The sequence below is a fragment of the Artibeus jamaicensis genome, unplaced genomic scaffold, assembly GCF_021234435.1.
Source record: "Artibeus jamaicensis isolate MK-2021 breed Jamaican fruit bat unplaced genomic scaffold, CSHL_Jam_final contig_1998, whole genome shotgun sequence".
NCBI classification, from domain to species: Eukaryota; Metazoa; Chordata; class Mammalia; order Chiroptera; family Phyllostomidae; genus Artibeus; species Artibeus jamaicensis.
The window spans coordinates 4,027,395-4,051,865 of NW_026521407.1; the positions used below are offsets into that span (position 1 = coordinate 4,027,395).

General features: G+C 38.8%; 1 protein-coding gene across 7 annotated transcripts; it reads left to right on the plus strand.

The window, feature by feature from the left end:
• The first annotated feature begins 153 nt into the window (after window positions 1-153).
• On the plus strand, window positions 154-23,243 carry LUC7L3 (LUC7 like 3 pre-mRNA splicing factor). 7 transcript variants are annotated; one of them, XM_053656132.1, is made up of 13 exons: window positions 154-403; window positions 9,145-9,211; window positions 12,407-12,446; window positions 12,965-13,109; window positions 13,473-13,547; window positions 14,544-14,648; window positions 16,062-16,223; window positions 16,832-17,115; window positions 17,711-17,871; window positions 21,034-21,174; window positions 21,280-21,379; window positions 21,834-21,899; window positions 22,734-23,243. In XM_053656132.1, the coding sequence occupies exons 1-12, from the start codon at window positions 305-307 to the stop codon at window positions 21,856-21,858; spliced, it is 1,404 nt and encodes a 467-aa protein (XP_053512107.1). In that variant the 5' UTR covers window positions 154-304; the 3' UTR covers window positions 21,859-21,899; window positions 22,734-23,243. The 7 variants fall into 7 exon arrangements, with proteins under 7 accessions (XP_053512107.1, XP_036985501.1, XP_053512102.1 ...); XM_037129606.2 differs by having other exon boundaries at window positions 21,834-23,243; XM_053656127.1 differs by lacking the exon at window positions 21,834-21,899.
• Window positions 23,244-24,471: the final 1,228 nt, after the last annotated feature.

Genomic DNA, 24,471 nt, shown 5'->3' on the forward strand with positions numbered 1-24,471 from the left:
TAGGCGCGGAGTAGGGCGGTGCCACTAGGCAGGGGCGGAGCGCTGCCTGGCCCACAGGCCACGCCCCTGGGCCCGCGGAAGTGGGCTCAACCTCTCCTTCCAGACTTGGGCGTGCCCCGTGGGCGCACGCGCGTGCACGGCATGCTGGGAAAGCGCCCGCGTAGCGGCCATTTTGTCTTATCGGTTCTTTTTTAGAGGAGGATATTTCGGCCCGCGAGCCGGCCGAAGAGGTGGGCGACGGTGTCGCCGGTGTTTTCTTAAGAGGTGCCAGGGCTGGTGGGAGTAGCCGCCCGAGAGAAGCACCATGATTTCGGCCGCGCAATTGTTGGATGAGTTAATGGGCCGGGACCGAAACCTCGCCCCGGATGAGAAGCGCAGCAACGTGCGGTGGGACCACGAGAGCGTAAGTCCCGCGGGCCTTGGGCCTGTGCCCGGGTGCCGTGGGGGAGGGGAGCAGCGCGGGCTTGGGCCCGCCGTGCCCGCTGCGCGACTTGGTGCCAGGGCCAGAATCAGGACGCTGTGGAGTGTCTCATCCCGTGGTCAGCGTGACTTGGGAGCATGGCCGGGGAGGGAGGAGTCCGCCGTATCCTGGAATAAGGGATGATTTGTTTTTGTTGTTTTAGTATCGAAGAAGCGTAGAGTGCCCTTAGCAGATTTGAAAAGGACCTTAATGAAGCAGGCAGGGAAACGCGAGAAAAAAAGAATTGTTTTATTATGTCAAAGGCTCCAGAGTTTTCACTTTATAATGAAGTAGGGAAAAGGACAAATTTTTCCCGTTATTTGGGTTGAACGTCGTATTCAGACCGAAGATTCTGGCTGGGATTAGTGGTAAAAGTAGCAGTATATTATTTCAGTAATGGTCCAGTTTCTGAACGGACGCTTATATGGGGAAATAAATCTTTTTGTAGAGTTTATACGCCAAGATTTACAAATATTGTTTGATAGCACTACGTTCTACTAAGCCCTTCATGGAGATGGTTGTCAAGGCTTTTTTCACAAAAACTTACTTGGTTCTCTTAACCCTGTGAGTAAGGGTGAATATTACAATTCCAGTTTTACAGAAGAGGCTCACCCAAGATCTGTGGGCAAGTTAAGTGGCGAAACTTAATCTTTGTGATCCTTTTCACTTTCAACAACTCTGTGCAATTGGTTCTCTGAAAATACCGTAACGTATTTCAGGTGTTTTGTACCTGCAGCATAACGTTTATTTTAGGTCTTAATCTCACTTGGTTTGCGGTTAAATCAAACAACTTGGTCATTTAAAGGCAGTTGTTAATCAGAACATGGAGGAATATTAAACAAATACACATTTTACTTTAAAAATTAGTTGCTTTGGTCAGAGTAAAATCTTTTTGCAATGCATGAAAACAATATAGTGCTGCCCGAGTCCTTTCAGCGCCTTAAAAGATAAGTGTTGTGTTTAAAGTAATTGGGATGCTACCTGATTCCGAAGTAGTATGAAGAGTATGGTAGAATTCATTGAGTGGGGTCAGATTCACATATTTGGCATTGACCTCAAGGGAGGTGAAGCTTTGGAAAAGTTTGTCGGTTTTTAATTTTAATTTTTTAACTTTTAACAGCAGTGTGTGGTTGCCTCTCACGTGGCCCCCACTGGGGACCTGGCCTGCAACCTAGGCATGTGCCCTGACGGAATCGAACTGGCGACCCTTAAGCCCGCGCTTAATGCACAGAGTTATACCAGCCAGGGCAGTTTGTCCGTTTTTAATATTTCAGGTCCCCACCCCCACCCCGCCATTTGTCTATATAGGAGACAGTAATTTTGTTTCTTGTCTTGACCTTTTTTGTGGGCATTTCTTTGTCACAGTGAAGTAACTTTTTTTTTTTCCATTTAACTCAGTAATCTTTTCACCTAAGGTTTGTCCAAAAAGAGCATTATGATTTAATTGTTGTGCAAATAGGACATTTACCAATTTTGAATCAAAGAGAAAATTGCTTTTGATTGCCTCATCAACTGGAGCAGCTCGTTCCTGTGCTTCCTTGGTTTTCTGAACATGTGTTGTGGAGAAACTTTGTTTTCCTGGTGGTATTTATTGCCACATTGCATTATGTGTTACGGGTTTATAACATTAGCAGTGAGGCTCTCAGAATAGCAGTTAGGTTTTATGTTATCTCAGCTGTAATAAATCTGCTTTCCTTTCAGTTTTAGTGCTGCTCCCAAATTTAAACTTCCAGTGCTTGTCACCAAAATATTTTATGCCTTTAATGACAGATTGCACTTCACTTTAGATTTGGGAATTTAAAAAAGTCAGTTACTGGTATTTTAGATTCAGGGCTGCAGAGAAGGGTTGGCATTGACTAGGAACAAAGTACATGGCCTCTTCTAAATAAGCCCAAATTACTGTAGGATATAATAAGATGGGGAAGTTCATGGAGTCACTTGCGGATCATTTCCATATTTTATGCTGTTGGCATTTAGTGCTGAAATCTTGGGTAATGGACAGCCCCAGCATATATTGTGACCTGATACTTAAGAATATTTTTGTATTCCAATTATATCTGAATTTTTTTTCTATGCAAGACTTGCACTAGTTAAGGAAAAGCAATTTCAGCGGGGTGGGGTTCTTTTGTTTAACAGTTGAAATGGAAACTTTAGTGTTAAATGTAGTTCCAGGACATCTGTGTTGGACTTGTGGAATTTGTTTAAAATGCAGATTGTGCACTTCACCCCTGTTCCCATTCTAGTTCAGTACGGGCCGGGGACGGCCTCAGAAATCTGCACATTTTAAAATGGACACTTCTACTGCTTCCTGACCCACCTCTTAGTCCTGGGTTCTTAATTTTGAGTACTAGGGCTTGGAAAGCTCGTTTTTAAGTGAAGGATGTATTTGTGATACAAATTGTTGACCTTTCATTTGTTTATAATGATGCATATATAAACCACTATTGAAGTTGAATCTTGGAAAGTACCTTTCTGAGGTTAGTATTAACAGGCATTTCCAACCTCTTTGCAGATTGCTCTGGATCTGAGAGAAAGTGGTTTTCAGCTGAAGTGAAATGTTCCAAGGGTTCAGTGGCACACCTTTCTGCCTCCTTTGTTAATGTTGTACTCCTTGAGATTATTATTAGTATGTTGAATTAAGCAGTTTGTTTTGCTTTATTAAGTCCTAACCAACCACAACAACGAGAAAAGCATGTGATTTTAACTGCCTAGTGTGAGCACCTTTCAGTTAGTGTCCATGTGAGAAAATTTCAGCGTTTGCCAGAGAAGGCGCTAGAAGTTTGTTACCCATCTAAATAGGTAACAGGACTTTTGTAGTTCAGATTGAGGTTTCTACATTGTAGCTCTCAACCCAAACGTGAAATTGTATAAGTATTGGCTTAACTTCGATTCTAATAACCTAAAATGAGATTTCTTTCATCATTTATTACATTCAAGTATGCTCTCTATTCACTGGAAATTTAATGATTTATGAAGGGAATTGAATTAAACATTCTTTTCTAAAATTCTCAGAATATTACCCAATATTGTCATCGACACTGGAAGTTATTTAGAAAAGAAAAAACCTATTGCTTCTCATCCATTTTGCTAAGGTCAGGTGTAGAAAAGAAAGCAAGGCTTCTGCCCACACTTTCATTTTTGAACTTTTAAGTATTTTACTGATTTTAATTAAGTCACCAACTGTTCTTTCTGTTGGAAATGTAGGTATTTCCTGCCCCGTCCTATAATACATGGTATCAGGCTTCTTAGAAGTGCCAGCAGTGTTAATATGTGTATTTAACTGCTGTTTGCCTTCTCTCCCCAAAACATAAACAAGTAGGGTGAATGGTATAATGAACTTTCCATGTACTCGTACCCAATCTAACCTTATCAACACATGGCCAATTTTATTTTCTCTATATTCCCTGCTCCTTTCATTATTTTGAAGAATTCTATTACTTACACCTTAAGTGACCTCACTGTGTATTTCTAAAATACAAAGCCTAAAAAAAAAACCCCACAGTACTTTTATCACACTGAAAGTGTTGAGGTTTTCCCTTAATATTTGATTGCTTTAGCAGAAGTGTGTGTGTACTTAATTATCATTAGATTTGATTTCTTTACAAGGGAAAAAAGTAGCTGAAGTTAGTAATGCAGTGCTTTTATTTTGTGAAATGTTTACTTTTTTTATTTGTTACTTGTAAGTTGGGGAAATTCCTGTATTCATTTAATCAACAAACGTATTTCACTTTGCAGCTGTAGTAGCATAGTATAGATGACAGCACTTGGCCCGAGAGAGCCACCAGTCTGGTGGCAGATATGAAGGAATAAGTGTACTTTTATAGCATGATGTGGTGGTAAGTGCCACGGTGGGAAAAGGGTGTATGAGAGGTGCACCTGACCCAGACTGGGGTACTCGGGAAAGGCCTCTTAAAATGACCCTTAAATACTGGGACCTAAAAGATTAGTAAGAATTAGCCCGAGGGAATAGTAGAGAAGACGGATGTTACTAGAGGCTAGAAAAATCATAGCCCTGATAAAGGTGGTGTCATAGCTGGGGCCCTTGTTTGTTTTCATCGAAGGGATGGGGCATGTGGATACATGGGCAGGAATATGGTTTGGAGTGTTTTTTTGTTTTAAGTTTCACTAAAAGTTGGGACTCAATTATATTGGGAAACAGTTGAAGGTTTCTAAGCAGCAGAGAGATTTTAATTTCTAGCTACTGTGCAAAATTGATTAAAAATTTTACCAAAAGTTTGTGGAGGCAGTGAAGACTGACCTGTGATTGCAGAGGTGTGTGTGATCGAAGGTGTGGAAATGAATGCGCAGTCGTGGTGTAGCTGAGAGAGGAGACTGGGGCTTACTTAGGATGGAGTGTTTTTGTTATGAATTCTTACATTATAGTTTTTCTCTTCTGTATTTTATCTTTATTTAAAAAATCAATTCTTCTAGCTAAGAAGAAACTTTTTGCTTCTAGCCTGTTGTAGTCTGTTAAATCAGCACTTTCAACTTTTTTCATCTGATGGCACACATAAACTAATTGCTAAAATTCTGTGGCACTTGGCACACCCAAAAATATATTTTTTGCTGATCTGACCAGACAGCCTGTTGGCTATTGTCATTTTTATTGGACAGCCTAAGGGAAAAGCTGTCGGCCCCTGACTAGTCAGATATGGGTTACATGTTTTTTTATTTTTTACTTTTTATTTATTTTTATTTATTATTTTTTTTAATCAATGTATGGTTGCTTCTGGTGCATCCCCTGCTGGGAACTGGCCTGCAACCCAAGCGTGTTCCCAGACATGTGCTCTGGGAACATGTGCCCTGACGGGGAATCGAACCACGGTCTTTTGGTTTGCAGGCCCGTGCTCAATCCACTGAGCTACAGCAGCCAGAGCTGAATTATATATATATTTTTTAATTCTTGCATCACACTGGTTGAAAATCGCTGAGTTAAAATTATTTATGATGGAAGTGACTAAAGAAAGGTAATGAAAGGTGGTACTTTTTTTCCATTAGTAAAGTTTCCAGGTATTCCTGGATTTTAAATGAAAAAAATGTATATGACAGTTTAAGTCCCTATCATCAAAATACTAGGTTGACTGTAGGCAACATGGTAGGTTTATTTTACTAAATTTTATGGGCACCTTTATCTTAGGGGGGCACGGGGAGAAAGAAATATGGACATGAGAGAGAAACACAGGCTGGTTGCCTCTCTTATGCGCCCCCAACCTGGAATTGAACCGTAACCTAGTGCGTTCCCCACTGGGGGACTGGGGATGGAGCCTGCAGCCTTTCTGTTTACAGGCCCACATACCGCATACTGAGCCACCTGGCCAGGGCCCACCGTGATGCATTTGAAATGGGGGTAGATTACCAAAAGCCAACTGAATAATACGTTATCTTTATGACTGTTTATAAAGTGGAACTTGGTATCTGGTGAAACCAATTACTTAACGAGGTTATTAGTAACTTAGAATATTAAAAGAAGCTCTTTAAGTTATCCACAGGATTTTAGCTAGGAATCTGTACTTGTAGATGTTTGTAAAGACATTGGTATGTGGTTTAATGATGTGAGGGCTTTACTATTTGTAAATAATATATAGCCAGTCTGACCATCGGGGTGAAAAACTAGCCAGACATTTAACTGGCTTGGGGAAAGCAAAGTAATGCAGACAGAATTGAAAATACTTGGTTTGCTCAGGGAGAAATACACTGCTTACTGTTGGAATCAAGTAGAAATAGGAAGACAGAAATATTCTTAGTGTACTTTTGTGATTGGAAGTGGTCTAAATTGATGACCAGAACTGATAGTGCCTTGAAAAAGTAAATACCAAAATATAGGGCTGTTTTTTGTGAAGGTGTAAGTTTTAGCTAACATTCTCTTATTAATATATTTGGAGTTGCTTTTACTATTTTCTTTTCCTTCTGAGTTTAGGACCATTAAAATTATTTATGAAAGTAAACGTGCTTGCTTGTTATAAAACATTAAAATTGAACATAGAAGTAAATGGTGAAAGTCATCCTGGCCTCCCATCCCCATAGCCAGATCCCTGAAAAATGTTAAAAATTGGTATGTTTTCTGATCTTTCCTAATAATTTACAGATACATATATTGCACCTGTAAGTGAAAGTTGTCATAGGTACACTAATATATTGAAGAACTTTGAATTATTCTGTGGAATCTTTTGGTTGGTATAGAAACCTACCTTAATTTAATTAACTTTTTGTTTCCTGGTGGATATGTAGATTATGTCTAACCCTTTTGCCATTACCAACCAAGCTGCAGTGAGTTTTCTGGTACATACAGCTGAGTCACTTGTAGGATAGGTTCCTAGAAAGATAATTACTAAGTTAAATGCACATTTTATGCTTTGGTGGATGCTCCCAAATTGTTCCACAGCCCTCTCTTGTGTGGAATGTCATTTTCCCAACACTATCTAATGTCAGATATATTTTAATTTTTTATTTGACTTTGTTTAATATAAGGAAAACTTACAACTAAATTTTTCTAGTCAGAGTTCCAAGATGGACTGTATTTCTGCATTCCGTTAACAAGTAGTGAATTTACTAAAGTATGCTATTGGGATTGACCTCTTCTGTCACTAGTGTTGCCTTAAATGTATCAAGAGGGTAAGTCAGGAGAATTCTCCCCAACTGGCACCTTTGGGTGTCAGATCATAAAGTCTTGCTGAATAAAAGATTGTGTTAATATTTTTAGTTAAACATCATCCATCCCTGGGGAGGGTGAAAAGAAGCAGTCTAAGTAGCTACAGTTTATTGGATAGAAATTTACAAATATTTTGATGTACCATCACATTATAGCAGTATCATAAGGAGAGTTGGAGTGGAAATAGCACACAGAACTGTGTTAAGAAAATGGGTTCTAATTTAGATTCTGTAAGTAGCTAGATTCTTTCAGGGCAGGTTATGTGATTTGGTCTCTTGTTTTCTTGTCTCAAACTGGGTGATTAGGTTAAATTATAGGTAGCACTGCTTAGCCCACAGGCTGGTCTACATAGTGCCTAAAAACTTGTTTTGTTTTTTTTTAGTGTTGGTTAGTATTTTAGAAATCAGACTCACTTGTCTGTTTCTCCAAATTTAACATACATAGTTTATTTTTTTTCTAAAGATTTTGTTTATTTTTTGAGAGGGGGGAGGGAGAAAGAGAGGGAGAGAAAAGAGAAACATCGATGTGTAGTTGCCTCTCATGCACCCCCTACTGGGGACCTGGCCTGCAATCCAGGCATGTGCCCTGACTGGGAATTGATCTGGTGACCTTTCAGTTAGGCTGGCAATCAACCCACTGAGCCACACCAGCCAGGGCTAATTGTCTTTATGACTTTAGATTTTCTGGACACTGCTTATGGAACCACATTGCCCTTGATTCAAACAAGTATAAAACAACTGACCTTTGAGATAGAGAAAGCAATATTTCATGTTTAACATGTACTTCTAAGTGTCTGGAAAGAACTCTCAGTCTTAAATTTAACATACCTTTTCTTTTTATATGTCATACACTTATAACTCATCCAGGAACAATGAAATTGTTAGGGAGTTATTTTATAACAATGAAGGGAGTTATTTTTTATTTTTGCTTACCAGGTTTTGGTTTTCAGAGTTACAGAATTAAATATAGGATAGTATTAGAACACAGCTGAAGGAGTTACAAAAGCACCAGTGGGAGAGAATTAGAAGTTGGTTTCATGTTAAGTTCCTATACCATAAGAGCCCATCAAGAGTCATTTGGTAGCCCCTGTCTGGTGTTGCTCAGTGGGTTGAGCGCTGGCTGGCAACTTGATTCTGGGTCAGGGCATATGCCTGGGTTGTGGGCCAAGTCCCCAGTTGGGGGCGTGTGAAAGGCAACTGGTCAATGTTTCTCTTGGACATTGATGTTTCTCTCCCTTTCTTTCTCCCTCCCTTTCCCTTTCTCTGCAAAAATAAATTTTGAAGATTCACTCACTAGGTTTGGTTGTCATGGCTTGGTTGGAGCATCTTTCCCAAAAAATGGAAAGGTTGTAAGTTTGGTTCCTAGTAAAGGCACATACCTAGGTTGCTGGTTTGATCCTCTAGTTCAGGCACCTACGGGAGGCAACCAGTCAGTACTTTTCTCTTGCATCTTTTTTCCCTTCCTCTCTCTTTAAGTGCTATGAAAAAATGTCCTTGAGTGAGGTTTTTTTCTTTTCTTTTTTAAGTCACTCAGTAAAGTGCTGGTATATATGAAAATAACCAATACATTTTAGGGCAGGTTACAGGATCTCTCAAGTGGAAAGACTGAACCAGATTGCTTTAAATGAGTATTACTTGTAATTTAGGTAGTAATTCCCAAATCCTAATCTGTAAAGTGGTTCTGGTCTTTGACATAATATTAGAATGCTTAGGACAGTGTTAACTTTTTTAAGTAAAAAAATCAGTATTCCATATTTTTCTTCCCATATTTGCTGTCGCTGTTGAGGGGGTGGTTAGTGATTTTAAAAGCTGGTGACTCTTTGTCAGTCTTACCTGCCTTACTGAAGTGCAGGGGTCTGAGGGGTCAGGGGTCACTGGTTGACCTAATGCGGTCCAACACATGAAGTTGTGGTTACCTTACTTGGTTGAAAGATGAAGATCCAGAAATGAGAAAATAGTTATTTGACACCTTTCCCAATATAGTTTTAAAACTGAACAATTTAAAAAGTTTAAGTACCTTTGTTTTTTTTTACTAGGTTTGTAAATATTATCTGTGTGGTTTTTGTCCTGCGGAATTGTTCACAAACACCCGTTCAGATCTTGGTAAGTGAATTTACATGTAATGTATCGAATTTGTGACTTTAAAAAACTGGTACTTTATAATTCTGAAAAGCTTTCTTTTAAAAGATTTGTTGACAAATTAGTTTCTTTCCTGGCTTAGAATTTTGAATGTATTAGTAAATGTCAGCTTAGTTAAATATACAATACATGTCCATTTACATTTACTCCTAAATCCCCTCCACTAAAATGAAAATTTAAAAACAAAAAAAGATGTAAATGGAAGAGGAGATAACATTAGAGATGTCAACAAATTTTTGGAAGATGACAAGTGAATGGAAGAGTAGCAGCAGACTCAACAGAGCAGAGCAACCTGTACCCTAGAAGCCTACAGAATGGGATGTTAAACAGAAGCAAGTGTTTCTGATCAGCAGAACCCTGGACAGGCTCAGAATTTGGATGCATCAAAGTACCATAGAAGGCAGTTTAGTCATGGGGCAAGATGACAGATTAGTGAAGGGTTTCTTAACCTTGACATTTGACATTATGAGCTGGGTAGATTTTCTTGTTTTAGGGGTCTGTCCTGTGTTTTGTAGGATGTTTGGCAGCATCCCTTTATCTGCTAGATGCCAGTAGTACTCCCCCCACCCCCAGTTGTGATAGCCAGAAATGCCTCTAGGCAATGCCACATGCCCTGGGAAGGGGGGGTGTGCATAATTCCTCTCTGTAGAGGACCACTAGTTTAGGTGACCTAACTCTCAAACCTGTGCATGTAGTGATTCTCTCTCACCCCTGTATCCCAGGAAACTAGAGGGTTACTTTCTGGAGAAATTAGACTAAAGAGACTCTAGGTCAGCTGAACCACAGAATGTAAAAAAAATAATTGAGTGACTGTGCTCCCGAAGGTGGTACATAGCTAGCATTGTTTTAGAATCATAAAAGAGAAGCTAGTTGGTTAAGCACAATGCTTGCCCTAGAGCATTAGGAACTCAGTAGGGCATTAGGGCTAGAGGAGTCTACATATTGGGATTCAAGACACAGCACAGGGCAGTAAAGAATAAAAATGAGACTGTAAGAGATTAATTGAGTCTATATTCTTAATAGTGGGGTTTTCCCATTCCCTCCTCTGCCCTGTTCCTAGAAGGATACAGCCAGATGTTTTTCCCCAGGCAGAAGAGAAGAGGATTCTTTAGAGAAAGTGAACAGTTCCAGAGAAGTGATCTACAGGTACTGACCCTTGGGGAGTCTCCTAAAAGAAAGTCATGCTGCCACATTTTCCAATAGTAAAGCTCATAGTAGTTGACAAACTCTGCACATCAGCTTCCAGTCAGATTGTGGAAGTATTTGCCAGCCAAGGACACCAATCAGACATTTGAAGAAAACCTTCAACATGAAAGATTAACCAAAACCAACAGTAAAAAAAATGTAGTGAAGTTAGAGATAATGGGATAAGCAGAAGAAAAGTTTTAACTAAATTTAGTATCAGAGAAATAAGAGAAGAAATTAGGAAGAATAGGATGTTATATAAAAATGGAACTTCTGAAAAACCAAAAAGAGCTCTTGAAATTAGAACTGGAGAAATCTGAAATAAAATCAGTGGAAAGTTTGAGAATAAAATCAAGGAGATTTGCTGGACTATTGGGTAATCAGACAGAAAAGATTAAAATGTCGGCCTAGCACTTTTGATAACTGAATAAGAGTCTAGAAAGAGAAAACAGAAGGAGGAGAAAATTGTAATATGCAGTACTGTTAGTCTCTAGATTGATGTGCTCTTCAAGTGCTCAGCACAGTGAGTGAACAAGATCCCCACCGCGATACACCATTGTGAATTTCAGAACACCCGGGGTGGGGGTGGAGCACACAGGACTGAATCAGAATGGCCTCAGATTTGTCAGTAAACGCTGGAAGCTTGAAGACTTTGGAGAAACTCCCTGAGGATTCTGAGTGGAAAATCTTTTACCTAGGTTGGCTGTATAGCCAAACATGAAAGTGGGTGTGACAAGACAGATTTTCAGACATGCAAGGCCTCAACAAATTTATCTCCCATGAACCTTTTCTCTGGAAACTTCACCAACACGTGGGCATAAACCAAGAAGGAGAAAAACAAGAGATCCAGTAAACTGTATTCAATACAGACCAGAAAAAGAATATCTCAGGATGACAACTCTTAGTGAGCTTAGAAAATAAGCAGCCCAGATTGAAGATGTCAGAAAGCTCCTGGAAGAAAATGAAGCCAATTTTCTGATGTGCGATGAATTTTTTTTTTTAAGATTTTATTTACTTATTTTCAGAGAAGGGAAGGGAGGGAGAAAGAGAGGGAGGGAAACATCAATATGTGGTTGCCTCTCACACATCCCCTACCAGGGACCTGGCCTGCAACCCAGGCATGTGCCCTGATGGGGAATTGAACTGGTGACCCTTCTGTTTGCAGGCTGACGCTCAATCCACTGAGCCACACCAGTCAGGGCTGTGTGTTGAATCTTGAGAGAAGTTAGTATTCAGATAGTTTCTATAATTGAGTTAAAGGGTTTGCAAGGAATTTGGAAATAAATAGAAAACTAAATAAATGAAAAATTCCAGCAAAGTATGAAGTGTACTCAAAGTGTCATCATAATGTACCTTTTGTTTAGCTTGGCAGTTGATAGTACTTGCATAGTCAAAGTATAAACATTGGATATGTATTTAACCTAAAAATTTGTTGGCCAATATAAACCAAGAGAAAGTAAAATAAGTACAGAATTTGTAAATATGGAGAACTTATCAATATCCAGAAGAATAGCTAAAAGGGTTAAAATTGGTAGCCTTTTAGAGCTGGGAAGGGATGAGACTAGGGTTCGGTCATGTACTATTTGACTTCATGTGCAGATACTCAAAACTAGTGCCGTGTTGGTGGTTCAGACCGGTGGTTTTTTGTCAGGTTTGTTTGGGGGGGGGGTTGGGGGAGCAGTAAGGAACCATTTTCTCTTTCTTCCTACTCCCTCTTTTCTTAACATACAGTTGCTCTCCATTGTACTGATCTAGAAGATTAATTTTGTTTGCTCATTTGGGCCCTTTGCTCTATGATTCTGGTTGGCACAGTTCAGGTGTCTGCATACAACCTACTCAGATAATACAATTGATCTTTTCTCTTTTTCTTTCTTTCCTTTTTTTTTAAGCATTTTCTTTTTGGCAAAAATTGAAAAGTTGTTAAGGTCACCAATACTTCGTATACATTCATATTTTGCATTTTTTTTCCTTCAGGTCCATGTGAAAAAATTCATGATGAAAATCTACGAAAACAGTAAGTTGAGGGTGTTTTGGGAGGGGTGTTGGTCATTCCCCCTCCCCCCACCCTTTTCCTCTCAGTCATTATTTGGTTTCTAGGTGACAAGGATTGAAGAAATAATGGAATTAGTGTAAAATGAATGCCTGATAGAGGTCCTGTTCGTTAGCTGGGGTGGTAGAAAGTCGTACAGTAGCTTCAGCAATGCTTTGTCACTGCTGCTTTGTTCACAGCCCCGATTTTACAAATGAGACTTATCCAGGGCACAGACCCACTGTAGTGATGGAGCTGGTGTGGAAGCACCTGCATTTCCTGACTGTAAAATCCATGTGCTTAACCAAACATAATGCTAAATGCTACCTTCCCCTTCCCTGTACCAGGAGCGGGGACAGCTAGAAGTTCACTTCTTAAACATCTCCTTTACCCTTTAGCCTAAATGTAACTGTCCTTGAGACAACTAGTTAAGATAGAGTATGTGAGTTATACTGGGTAAAGATTTGGAAAATACAATGCTTGTTTATTTTCACTTTTATCAGGTATGAGAAGAGTTCTCGTTTCATGAAAGTTGGCTACGAGAGAGATTTTCTGAGATACTTGCAGAGCTTACTTGCAGAAGTGGAACGTAGAATCAGACGAGGCCATGCTCGTTTGGCACTATCTCAGAACCAGCAGTCCTCTGGGGTGGGTATGAAATTAATTTACACTCTTTGTGAAGTGTCCTTGATCTCTGGGGACCTGTCTAGTATTGAAACTTGTGTTCAAGTTCATTCATTACGTGTTCTTTCAGAATGACATAAGACTTTAAAAGGCATTTTTCCTCTTTATTTGTTAATATTCTGTTAATATTGATTTTGCCAATTATAAGGTTTTTCTCTTTAATATCAGTAACTGACACTGCAGTCAACTAACAGAAATTGAAGATAACTAAGTTATTATCCTTGTGATTTGACATTTTAATTATTAAATAAAAATATGTATGGTTTGTGAGAGTTTGAATATTTTTGTTTTTTATTTTTTGATAATACATTTTATTGTTTTCAATAGGCAGCTGGCCCAACAGGCAAAAACGAAGAAAAAATTCAGGTTCTAACAGATAAAATTGATGTACTCCTGCAACAGGTAAGAATTGTGTGCATTACTGTCAGAAAATACTTGGAATAAACACTTAACCAAAGAAGAAATAAACATGGCTAATAAATATATGTAAAGGTGCTCAGTGCCCTTCAGGAAATACTAATTAAAACCACAAGAAGATGTTGTACCTCTATACAGAATAGCTAAAATTAAAAGACTGACCATACCAAGTGTCAGTGAAGATGTGGGCAGATTGGAACTGTCATAGGCTGCTGGGGGATGTAAAATGGAGTGACCGCTTTGGAGAAGAGTTTTTCTGTTTCTTAGAAAGTTCAAAGATATACCATGAGCCATTTCACTCCTAGATATTTGCCCAAGGAGAATGAAAACATGTTTATACAAAGAGTTGTATGAATGTGTATAACAGCTTTATTCATAGTAGACAAAAACTCTAAATATTGGAGACAAATCAAATGTTTATCAACAGGTGAATGGGTAAACAAAGTGTGATGTATCCTTGCAGTGGGATATTACCCAGTGGTACAAAGAATAACTACATGTAACAGTATGGGTGAATTTTAAGATAATTAGGCTGAATGAAAGAAGCCAGGCGCTACCCTTCCCCCAAAAGTACATAGTTCCACTTACATAAAATTTTAGCAAACGCAAAGTAATCTATAGTGAAAATAAGTAGATCAGTGGTTGCTTGGGGGGAAGTATTACAGAGGCATGGGGTAACTTTTGGGGGTGATGGATGTTTTCATTATTTAGATGGAGGTATTAGTTTCATGGGTATCAAAACTTCCCAAAGTCGTGTACCTTAAAATGAGCAACTTACTGCATGCTAAATACACTCTCTTAATGCTATAAAAGTCAAAAGGGTAAACTAAACACAAAGAGGATTCAGTGAACAAAACCAAACAAAAAGACCCCAAATAACCACACTAACGAAGCATGGTGGAGAGGGGGAGATAGCCGGCTAGTCTGGTTAGAAAAGGAGTTTTGAATGTTTTGGGCTTTTTTTTTTTAAACCTTTCTTAGATTGAAGAATTAGGATCTGAAGGAAAAGTAGAAGAAGCCCAGGGAATGATGAAATTAGTCGAACAGTTAAAAGAAGAGAGAGAATTGCTTAGGTCCACAACATCGGTGAGTAGCATCCTCATTTTGATTTACCCAGGCTGCTGTGAATTACTAGGACCTAAACCTATTTGAGAACTATAAACAATTTTCTAGTGCTCTGAGTCGAGAGTCAGCAAACTTTTTTTTTTTTTTTTTTTTGAGGGGAGGAGAGGGAGAAAGAAAGGGAGAGAAACATTGTCATGTGAGAGAGATACCCCCTGGCTGCCTCTCGCACACTCCCAACTGTGGGACCTGGCCGGCAACCCAGGCATGTACCCTGATCAGGAATCAAACTGATGATGTTTGGGTTCACAGGTTGGCACTTAATCCACTGAGCCATACCAGTTGGGGCCAAAATAAATATTTTAGATGTATAAGCCACTCTGTCCTGGGGCAGCTACCTACCTCTGCCTTTATATTATGAAAGTGCTTTAGACAATACATAAACAAATGGTTGTGACTTTGTATCCAATAAAACTTTTATTTGTAAGAACTAGCTGGCATCTAGCTGTTGGCTTGCCATCTGGTGCCTTATATCTTGAGTATTCATTTGGACCTCTTATGGACCAGTCAGAATAGCTAAAATTAAAAGACCCATCCCAAGTGTTAGTGAAGATGTGGGCAGACCGGAACTGTAATTTTTGTTTATTTTTGTTATAATAAACTACTCAGTACATGTTAATCTTTAGTATTGGTATACTCTTAAAATACCTTATTTTTTAAAACTTAGAGAATGTGCCCTGGCTGGTGTAGCTCAGTGGATTGAGCGCGGGCCTGCGAACCACACGATCGCGGTTCGATTCCCAGTCAGGGCACACGCCTGGGTTGCAGGCCGGTTCCCTGCAGGCCAGTTCCCAGCAGGGGACGCACAAAAGGCAACCATACATTGATGTTTCTCTCCCTCTCTCCTTCCCCCCCTTCCCCTCTAAAGATAAATAAATAGTAAAAAAAAAAAAACTTAGAGAATGTGTATGGATATTGATGGTAGAATATAATTGGTCATTGTTTTCCAACTGTTGAATAGGATATGTTCAGGCTATTCTATCTATTAATAGGATATGCTCAATTCTATTAATGATTTTGAAAAACATTTTTAATATGGAGGTGATACCTTAGCTTGTTCAACCTAAGCAAGAAGTGAATTTAGACTAAAATAGGTAGCTTTCTGAAAAATAGTTTAACTTTTTCAAGGTGGTGCAGGTAATTCAGTGGTTATAGTTGAGTGATGGGGACTTGGCACTTCCTGGATGAGATGAGAAGTTGGTTACTGATGTCCTTGACTCTCCAAAGTTGGCCAGGTGCTGCTCAGTATTGTGGCTGGGGGGAGTGGAGAGAAGCAGTTCACAAAGTCGGAAATCTATTCTACATGTTAAGTACTCCTTGGGATCTGTTTTTTTTTTCTCTTCCTCAGACATTCTTATAACTGATTTATCATTTTAGACCATTGAAAGTTTTGCGGCCCAAGAAAAACAAATGGAAGTTTGTGAAGTATGTGGAGCTTTTTTAATAGTAGGAGATGCCCAGTCCCGGGTAGATGACCATTTAATGGGAAAACAGCACATGGGCTATGCCAAAATTAAAGCTACTGTAGAAGAATTAAAAGTAAGTTTCTTTTAAACATGATTTTAGCTGTGGCTAATGCTGTATTTTATTATGTCTAAAAATTAATTACATAGCTATAAACCTCTTACTGATATATTTGCTAGTTTGCATTCTTTGAAGCAGTGGATAATCCCTATAAAATTTTGCAAGTCGGTTAGACTACCAAAGCACTTTATTTTCTTCACTCTTTGGTGCCAGGAATTTGGGAACATTCCTGAGCATTTAGTCAAGTGGTGATATCTTGTGTACGTATGTGGCGTTGGTATTTCCTTTTAGAGCACAGTGGGAAACAACAAGGCCCTTGGACCAAATCCCACGCTCCGCCTTGTTTTATCCCTCCCGGCACCTTGCTTGTACCTCATGGCAGTGCTGAGCTCTTCCTTAACTGTTAAGGAGTAGTTACACTTATACAGTCCTAAAATTACACTCGTCCCTTTGAAGGCAACTGCGAGGCTGATGTGTCCCCCAGTGAAAGAATTTGACACCCATTTTAGGGCATAAAATTTCATAAATTGTCTACAAATTCTTCATAGTAGGTAACCATTGTTTGACGTTGTATTTAAAGGTCATAAACATAACTCAATAAAAATTGAACTTGATTTCCTTAGGAAAAATTAAGAAAAAGAACTGAAGAACCTGATCGTGATGAGCGTTTAAAAAAGGAGAAGCAAGAACGGGAAGAAAGAGAAAAAGAGCGGGAGAGAGAAAGGGAAGAAAGAGAACGGAAAAGACGAAGAGAGGAGGAAGAAAGAGAAAAGGAAAGGGCTCGCGACAGGGAGAGAAGAAAGAGAAGTCGTTCACGAAGTCGACACTCAAGCCGGACTTCTGACCGAAGATGCAGCAGGTCTAGGGACCATAAAAGATCACGAAGTAGAGAAAGAAGGCGAAGCAGGTGCGTAGAACATGTGACGTGAGACTGTGCTTGGTACACAGTGAGTGTGCAGTAAACTAGACAATTGCTGGTGTTACTCCTTGCTACCTGAGATGGTCTTAACAGTCATTAAGCACTGGGGTGGGTTGTGAAAGTTGAATCAGTGAACTAGTCCACCTTTAAGGCAAATACTTTGCTGTTTTCCCCCAGTCTGGCGAGGTTTGATGCAGTCTCGCTAGGGACTGAGTGTACGACATGGTCTTTCAAGTGCTGCTTTTCTCATTGGTCCTAAAAAGACATTCAGACCATACATTACTATAGTTAAGGTTACCTACTTTTGCTTTGAACAAAACACAAAAACATGAAATTAACTTTACTGTTTAATTAGAGTTGTGGTTCAAAAAGGGGGTCATCAAGAGCATAATAACTATTTTTTTTATTGAAGTTAAAAAGATTTTCAATTCTTAAAATTTCTAACATAAATGTAGATTGTGTTCATTTGCCTTTTAAAGCTGAGTTTTAATTTAATCTTGTTTTTTCGGTGGTATATAATTCTCAATTTTTTCTTATTGTAATATCAGCTGAAATTGCTTTCCTTTTATTTCAAATTATTAAGAAGTAGAGATCGCCGAAGAAGCAGAAGCCATGATCGATCAGAAAGAAAGCATAGGTCTCGCAGTCGGGATCGAAGAAGATCAAAAAGCCGGGATCGAAAGTCATATAAGCACAGGAGCAAAAGTCGGGACAGAGAACAAGATAGAAAATCCAAGGAGAAAGGTTAGTTTATGTGAGAATTTTATTTACTAAGAGATTGTTTCACACTCTTGTTTTCTTATTCATCTTTGAACATAAGTAGAGCTCCATTTCAAGTTCTACTCCTTTTCACGTAACAGTGAACACAGTTCAGTGGGAGATGGGCATTATTTTCTCCTGCTCTGATTTGTGGGAATGACAGTTGGCCTCGTAGAACACATTAGTCAATTGATAATCGGAAATTTTATCGTCTGGATTCTTCCAAGTATTGCATTACTTTTCAGAGTTTTTAGGCTGTAGAATGTTAGCTTGGTTATTGGTAGCATTTTTAAAAATCTGTAGTGTTCCATAATAATGTATTGCAGTATAAATGTACATTGTTGCATTGGTTCTCATGTGTAACATTTTATTCAGTAATTAACTTCTAAGAATATCTTACGTGTGTCTTCACCATGTTTTCTACTTAAACATCATGCTGTTTCCCCTCTGCCTTTTTTCTTTGGTTTTCTGTGCACAGTAGCTGGTTTACCGTGCACTGTTACTGGACTTTCTCATTTTGTCTTTGGCATGTTTTCACAAGGATATTCCCACCCTGTAACTTAGCCTTTACTGAGCGATCATTCTTTTACTCATCAGTGTCTTCTTCCTGCGTTTCCTTCAGATTATTTGAGCATCTTTCATTTTTGTGTTAACTGGGATGTTCTGCTTTGCATGAATTTTAGGAATGAGAGAAAGGGCCCATTCCTAATTTTCTGGGCTCTATTTCTTCCATCCTATTTACTTGTCTGTGTCCATGTTTGATCATCATCCTAATATGTGTGCTGCTGTTTGAATTTACTGTACTGGACTTTTATGTGATACACATTTGTTTTCTTTTATGAAATTACCCTGTGGTGATTTGGGGGTTGTTGGGGGCGCAGGCTCAGGTTTTTGCTAGATCGAGTAAGAAAACCAGCAGTACAAACATTTTTTTGTCTTCTGCTTTTATTTTTCCTTAAATAAGTGCCCTTTTAAAAAATGTTTTTCTACAACATGGAGCAAATGTTAAAAAGTAGGAGAAGGATAGTTTTTAAAAACTTACTCTCACAAGCTGTTTTATTTGCCATTTAAGTTTAGAAATTACTTCTAAATTGATTCAAAAGGCTATAATGGATTTACTGGTTTTTCATTAGTTTTAAGAAAGTTTCACCCAACATTTATTGTTAGTTTTTATTGTTGACTGTTAACAGATATTCTCTATTCCTCCCAACATTTTTGCAAGACTTTCTGAATAATGTATTTTTGGGGTGAAGGGTCAACTCTTAAGGGGCAGATATTGATGTCAGAGATCAAATTACTTATTCTTTGAGAACTAAAGCTCTTTAAATAGTTACGTTGGTTCTCAGGGACAAAAGTTGGCTAGCTTTCATAGCTACCTGCAAACAGAGCTGAGCAATAAATGCCACTGGCCTGGCTGAAAAAACAGCTGTGTTTGTGTAATTTCTGGATAGGGGGGAGTCTTGAATTGCTTAGCTATAATTCTAATTGTAGTAACAACATCATGGAATGTTAATAACACTTAGGTAAAATAAGATGCGGTGTGTGCCCACCCTGGCGTGTAAATGACCGAAGGCCCGAACTTTGAGACCTTGTATGAGCAGCAGCAAACATTTGATAATGGTGATGAGTATGAGGGAGTTCTACTGCCGGTGCTGTGATGAAAGCACTTTGGTCTAACTCTGCAAGTGAAAAGTGGTTTCTCACACAGACCTGTTTTTCTTGCCACCAACCAGCTTAGGGTGCTCTCTTTGTCAAGAGAGTTTCCTTTCTTAATCCGTAGCCCTAAAATCCACCACACTTGTGGATGTCCTTAGGACTATTAAGATCTACCATATTTACATAGGGCAGAAGATAAGATTATTGGACTGACTACTAGTCCTCTACGGGGCAACAAGACGACTCTTCCTCATTGGAGCTACCTGTGCACCGGAGAAGCCCATAAGGCACAAAGGGAGGACTTTCCCACCAGGTCAGTTAGAGCACACTGTACTGGCACAGTTCTCATGAGTGGACAGACAGATGTGAAGCAAGTCCTACAGTCAGCCACTCCGGCATCCCTGTGTGCATTCTGCAGGTGTTACGGGCTGAATATGCTCCGTCCCATGAGATCTTCAGTTCTTACGTTCTTTGAGTGTCCCCATCCAGTGTTTTGTTTTTATTACCAGTACTCTCCCAGTTATTAATGTTATGTCTTAATATCTTTGTCCAGATTCTGTAGATGATTCTTCTCTTAAAATGTCTGTCTTATGAACTGCTCTGCTAGACCAGCTATATTTATTTAACTTAGTTGTAAGGAGAAAAAGGTAATTTTTCCAGAAAGTGTGTAGTTTAACATTTTCTGTAGAAATCTTTTGTTAGCAATACTTGGAACTAGAAAGGCTAGAGTATACTTCTTCTGTGTACCATTTTTTGCCTCTAGTCTGAGGCTTCAGCATTCCAGAGAAAACAGTAAAAGAAAAACATCACGCTTCACTTTTTTCATTCTTTATTTGTAGCTGAGTTGAACTTTAATTTCTCCTTTTGGAAAAACAACTCTGAAACAGCCTGTATATTACTTAGCAAAGCATAAAAGTTCAGTACTCCGATTGGGATTTAAGATCCACTTTGATTGGGATTTAAGATCCACTTTCTTTCATCGGCCTGGTCCCTCTTGGGCACTCAAATATATAGATACATAAGTAATCTTTTGCATTTAAAAAGATAGTTGGAGAAACATGCCTATTAAAAGGTCAACTTTTTTCACCTTTTGTGATAACTATTTTTATCTTTTTAACTTAATAAATTTATTTCATGTGAACACAGCTTCTGTGTACTGTCTTTCATATCTTTCCCATTGCTTTTGGATTTTTTTTACCCCAAATAAAATTTACTTAAAATTTTAGATTCTGTGGTGATTTGAAGTTGCCTGTACTTTAGTTTCTTGCTAGTTTGAGAGAATTTGCCCACTCTTTTTACCTTTTGCTTTCTCTGATTCCCCGCTCCTCCATAATTAGAGATTTGTAGTCTCTAATAGATTAACCAAACTGTTACTTGCAGTCTGTGGGAAATGATTGTCTTTTTACCTCTCCATTGTTTCACTTTTCAAGGTGTTATGCATGTTTTGTATTTTACTTTAAAATCCATGATCAATGTCTTCTTTTATGGCAGAAAAGAAGGGATCTGATGATAAAAAAAGTAGTGTGAAGTCCAGTAGTCGAGAAAAACAGAGTGAAGACACAAACACTGACTCAAAGGAAAGTGATACTAAGAATGAGGTCAATGGGACCAGTGAAGACATTAAATCTGAAGGTGACACTCAGTCCAATTAAAACTGATCTGATAAGACCTCAGATCAGACAGAGGTAAGTGTATTGTTTCTCACTTTGATTAGGGCTTTTTGTTACTGTTTGACAGTGCAGCGTAAGTATGCACAGATGAAGATGGAACTAAGCCGAGTAAGAAGACATACATCTTCTGAAGGAAAAGACAGTGTAGTCCTGCAAAACATTTTGAGGTACATTGTTTTGTCTCAGCTATTTTGTAGCAGACTCGTGCCCCATTAGTGTGCCTCTTTGGAAATTACTGCCCACATTTGTAATATAGTCGCCATTGAAAAGTTAATTATCCTTTTTTTTTTTTTTTTTAGGGATTTTGCTGTCATTTCTTTTTTTTTTTTTAATAAAAAGGTTGAACTGTTTTTTTTTTCTTTTTGGTAATAAGTCCATCTTGTGTTGGTACATTGGCAGAGACATATGCTTTAAAAACTTAAATATTTCTGAGGCACATGTTGGACTACTTTGTTTTAATTAAACTGCTAGTTATTTCTTTGTCAAGGATGTTTCTAGTTTTTTGCTTTATTGCCTTGCATTCTAATGCAGTTTGTTCTGTAACTCGAGAGCCAGTAGCATTGGATTGATGGAAGTGTAGGGTTTATGAATTATTGCAGCTGACTACCATACCTCACACAGCGTTGGTGTTGTGAGCGGCCCATGAAAAGCCAAATTAAAAATCAAGGATTCAGTCAAACTAAGCAGGTACTCATGCCAGGTACTCCTTTCTCTACCCACATCCATGTTTGAATGCTATTGCCTGTGATCTTTACGCTTAACTGTTGTGTATCTTTTTTGTTCTTTACAAGAAGCACAGAGGGGTTTTTTGTGTATTGCGTGAAAATTTATAAATCAAATGTTAACAGAATGGAATTTTTTTTCAACTGTATGTAGGGATGCAGTGGTGCCCAGAATTAGATTTCTTTAAAGAATTTTAAATACAATAAGCACTTCATATTATTCGCCTTGTTACATTCAATGCAATTCTCAAGTCTTTAAGAGGTATGTGCTTAATATTTCCTACGGTGTAGGAGAATTTGTCAGTCAGCTATAGGAATACAGGAATAGTCACTGGCTGATACATTTAAAGCAGCCGTGAATAGCAAGAATAGACTTCTTCAGTGTGTGAAATAAACAAAGGACTGATGAACCATATAGAATGAATTTGGGTTTTTTAAGAACTATTAAAAGTCAGGTTTTATAAGAGTTCTTAAAACCTGTAAACTTCATTCTTTGGGCTAGTGGAATGGGATAGAATATTCCTAATGAAAGGAAGTATCACTTAGTTGATTTGTTGATGGCCTTCCTTTTCGAGGGCAGCCATGTGAGGTGATGTCTGTGTGCACATTCCCACGTAGGCACGCACACACGGGCACACGCGTTAAGATCACGCTGATGCCTCGACAATGAAAAAGGATACAAAAAGCACTCCATGTCCATATATTATTAGCAGTTAGTGACTGGGCCAACACTTAGTCATAAAAGTTTGCTTTTTACATGTTGTCTAATTATCATTTTTCCCCAAATTTTGCATTATAGGACTACTGTTCGAAGATTTTTGGAAGAAAACTGAAAACTGCATAAAGTGAAGACCGACATTAAAATGAGGTGAAAGAAAACTATAGTGGCATAGAAAAAGCTCAGTTAGTTGTTTGTTTGTTTGTTTTTTTATTAAAAATTAATTCAGGACTGATGTGACCTACCAGATTTCAGAACATGTGTTAATATCATATATATGCCGCTGAAAACTTAGGTCATGTGTCATATTTTTTTTCTTTGAGACTTTTTAAGAAATATTACCTAAACATGTGGCTTGCTCAGTGTTTAATTGCAAGTTTTCATTCTTGGACTCTGAAAACGGGGTTAAACGTTCGTATTTGTGTGAATCAGACTAAGTGGGGTCCCATTTTTACAGCTGCTATGCCTATATAGCCTTTGGATTTAGAAGTGAAAATAAAGTATCTCTGACTTTCTGTTACAAATTTGATTGTCTCTGTCATTGACAAGTTTTAGTATTAATCTTTTTCTAATAAAGGTATTGACTCTGAACTAGTCCCTTGTTTTAAATATAAGAGGTACACCGTCACTAGAGGTGTTTGGTGTACCATTTTACCTGGTTCTGTTTTTACAGAATTTCCAGTTTAAATGTTTTTAATAATGGTGCTTCAATTTGGGGTAGTTATGAATAAATTTGAATTTTGCTTTTAAATAGCAAAGATGTACAGTGAACTAGAATATATTTTTACATCCCTGAAAGGTATCTTTAGTAGAAAACACAAAATATTCTTCTGGTGAACAGTATGATTCTCTAGCAGGGACACAATGATGTAGAAGAGCATTCGAGACCTTTTAACTCGTTTTTGGTCTTTAAATCCTGTTCCAAGATTTCTTTTCCCCGATCTTGTCAGGTTACGAATGTCTGTCTCTCTGTGGAATGTGTGATACGTGCACCAAGGAGTTTTGACCAGTAAACTGGCGGTAAAGCAGATGGTTTTCCCCCCGTTTGTCGCATGTGGCAGATGTGGTGGCAAGTTTCTACCGAGAGTCCCCTTTGTAAAAGACTGTAAAAGTGCTACCTCCAGCTACATATATCATAGCAGTACTTTGTAATTTATCACTTTCCAATATGCCATTAGTGTATAGGTAAAGAAATTGCATGAGCGGGTTAAATGACTTACCCAAGGCCGCCCAGCTCCGTGTTGGAGCTGGTGCAGCAGCACAGGGAATCGGGGCCTCCGCCTCGTCGCCACCTCGCCGTTATGCTGCTGCGTTCAGTCAGGAGGCATGGCGAGCTGCTCGGGATTTACTAAATGCTCTCCACCAAACGTTGGAAAACAACAAAGCTGCCAGTTCAGAGGCTCTGGGAGACTCTCCTTTGAGGGCAGTGCTTGTAGTTGAAGGTGCAGCAGGTGGGCTGTGTCTGAGTGTCAGGTGGCTCGTGTGCAGAGGGAGAAGAGTTGGAGAGACAGTCTGATGCAGCCGGCCACCCACCCCCCCCCAGCATTGCTCTGCGTGGTTGGACAGAACCGCGGCTGTAGGAATACAGAATTTAAAGTGATGACTTACCATATTCTGTTAACTAATTTTTAAGAAAAACAGAAGTTTGCTGGAGTATTAAGGTATTAAAACACCAGATTTCTTCTTTTCTGCCTCATCTGGAATTACTAGCTAATTTATCTGAATGATGTACACAGTAAATCAGTTCATGAAAAGTCTTCATCTTTACAAACACTTAGATCAATATTGACGTTATGTGGGATTTGAGGGGGAGGCCTGG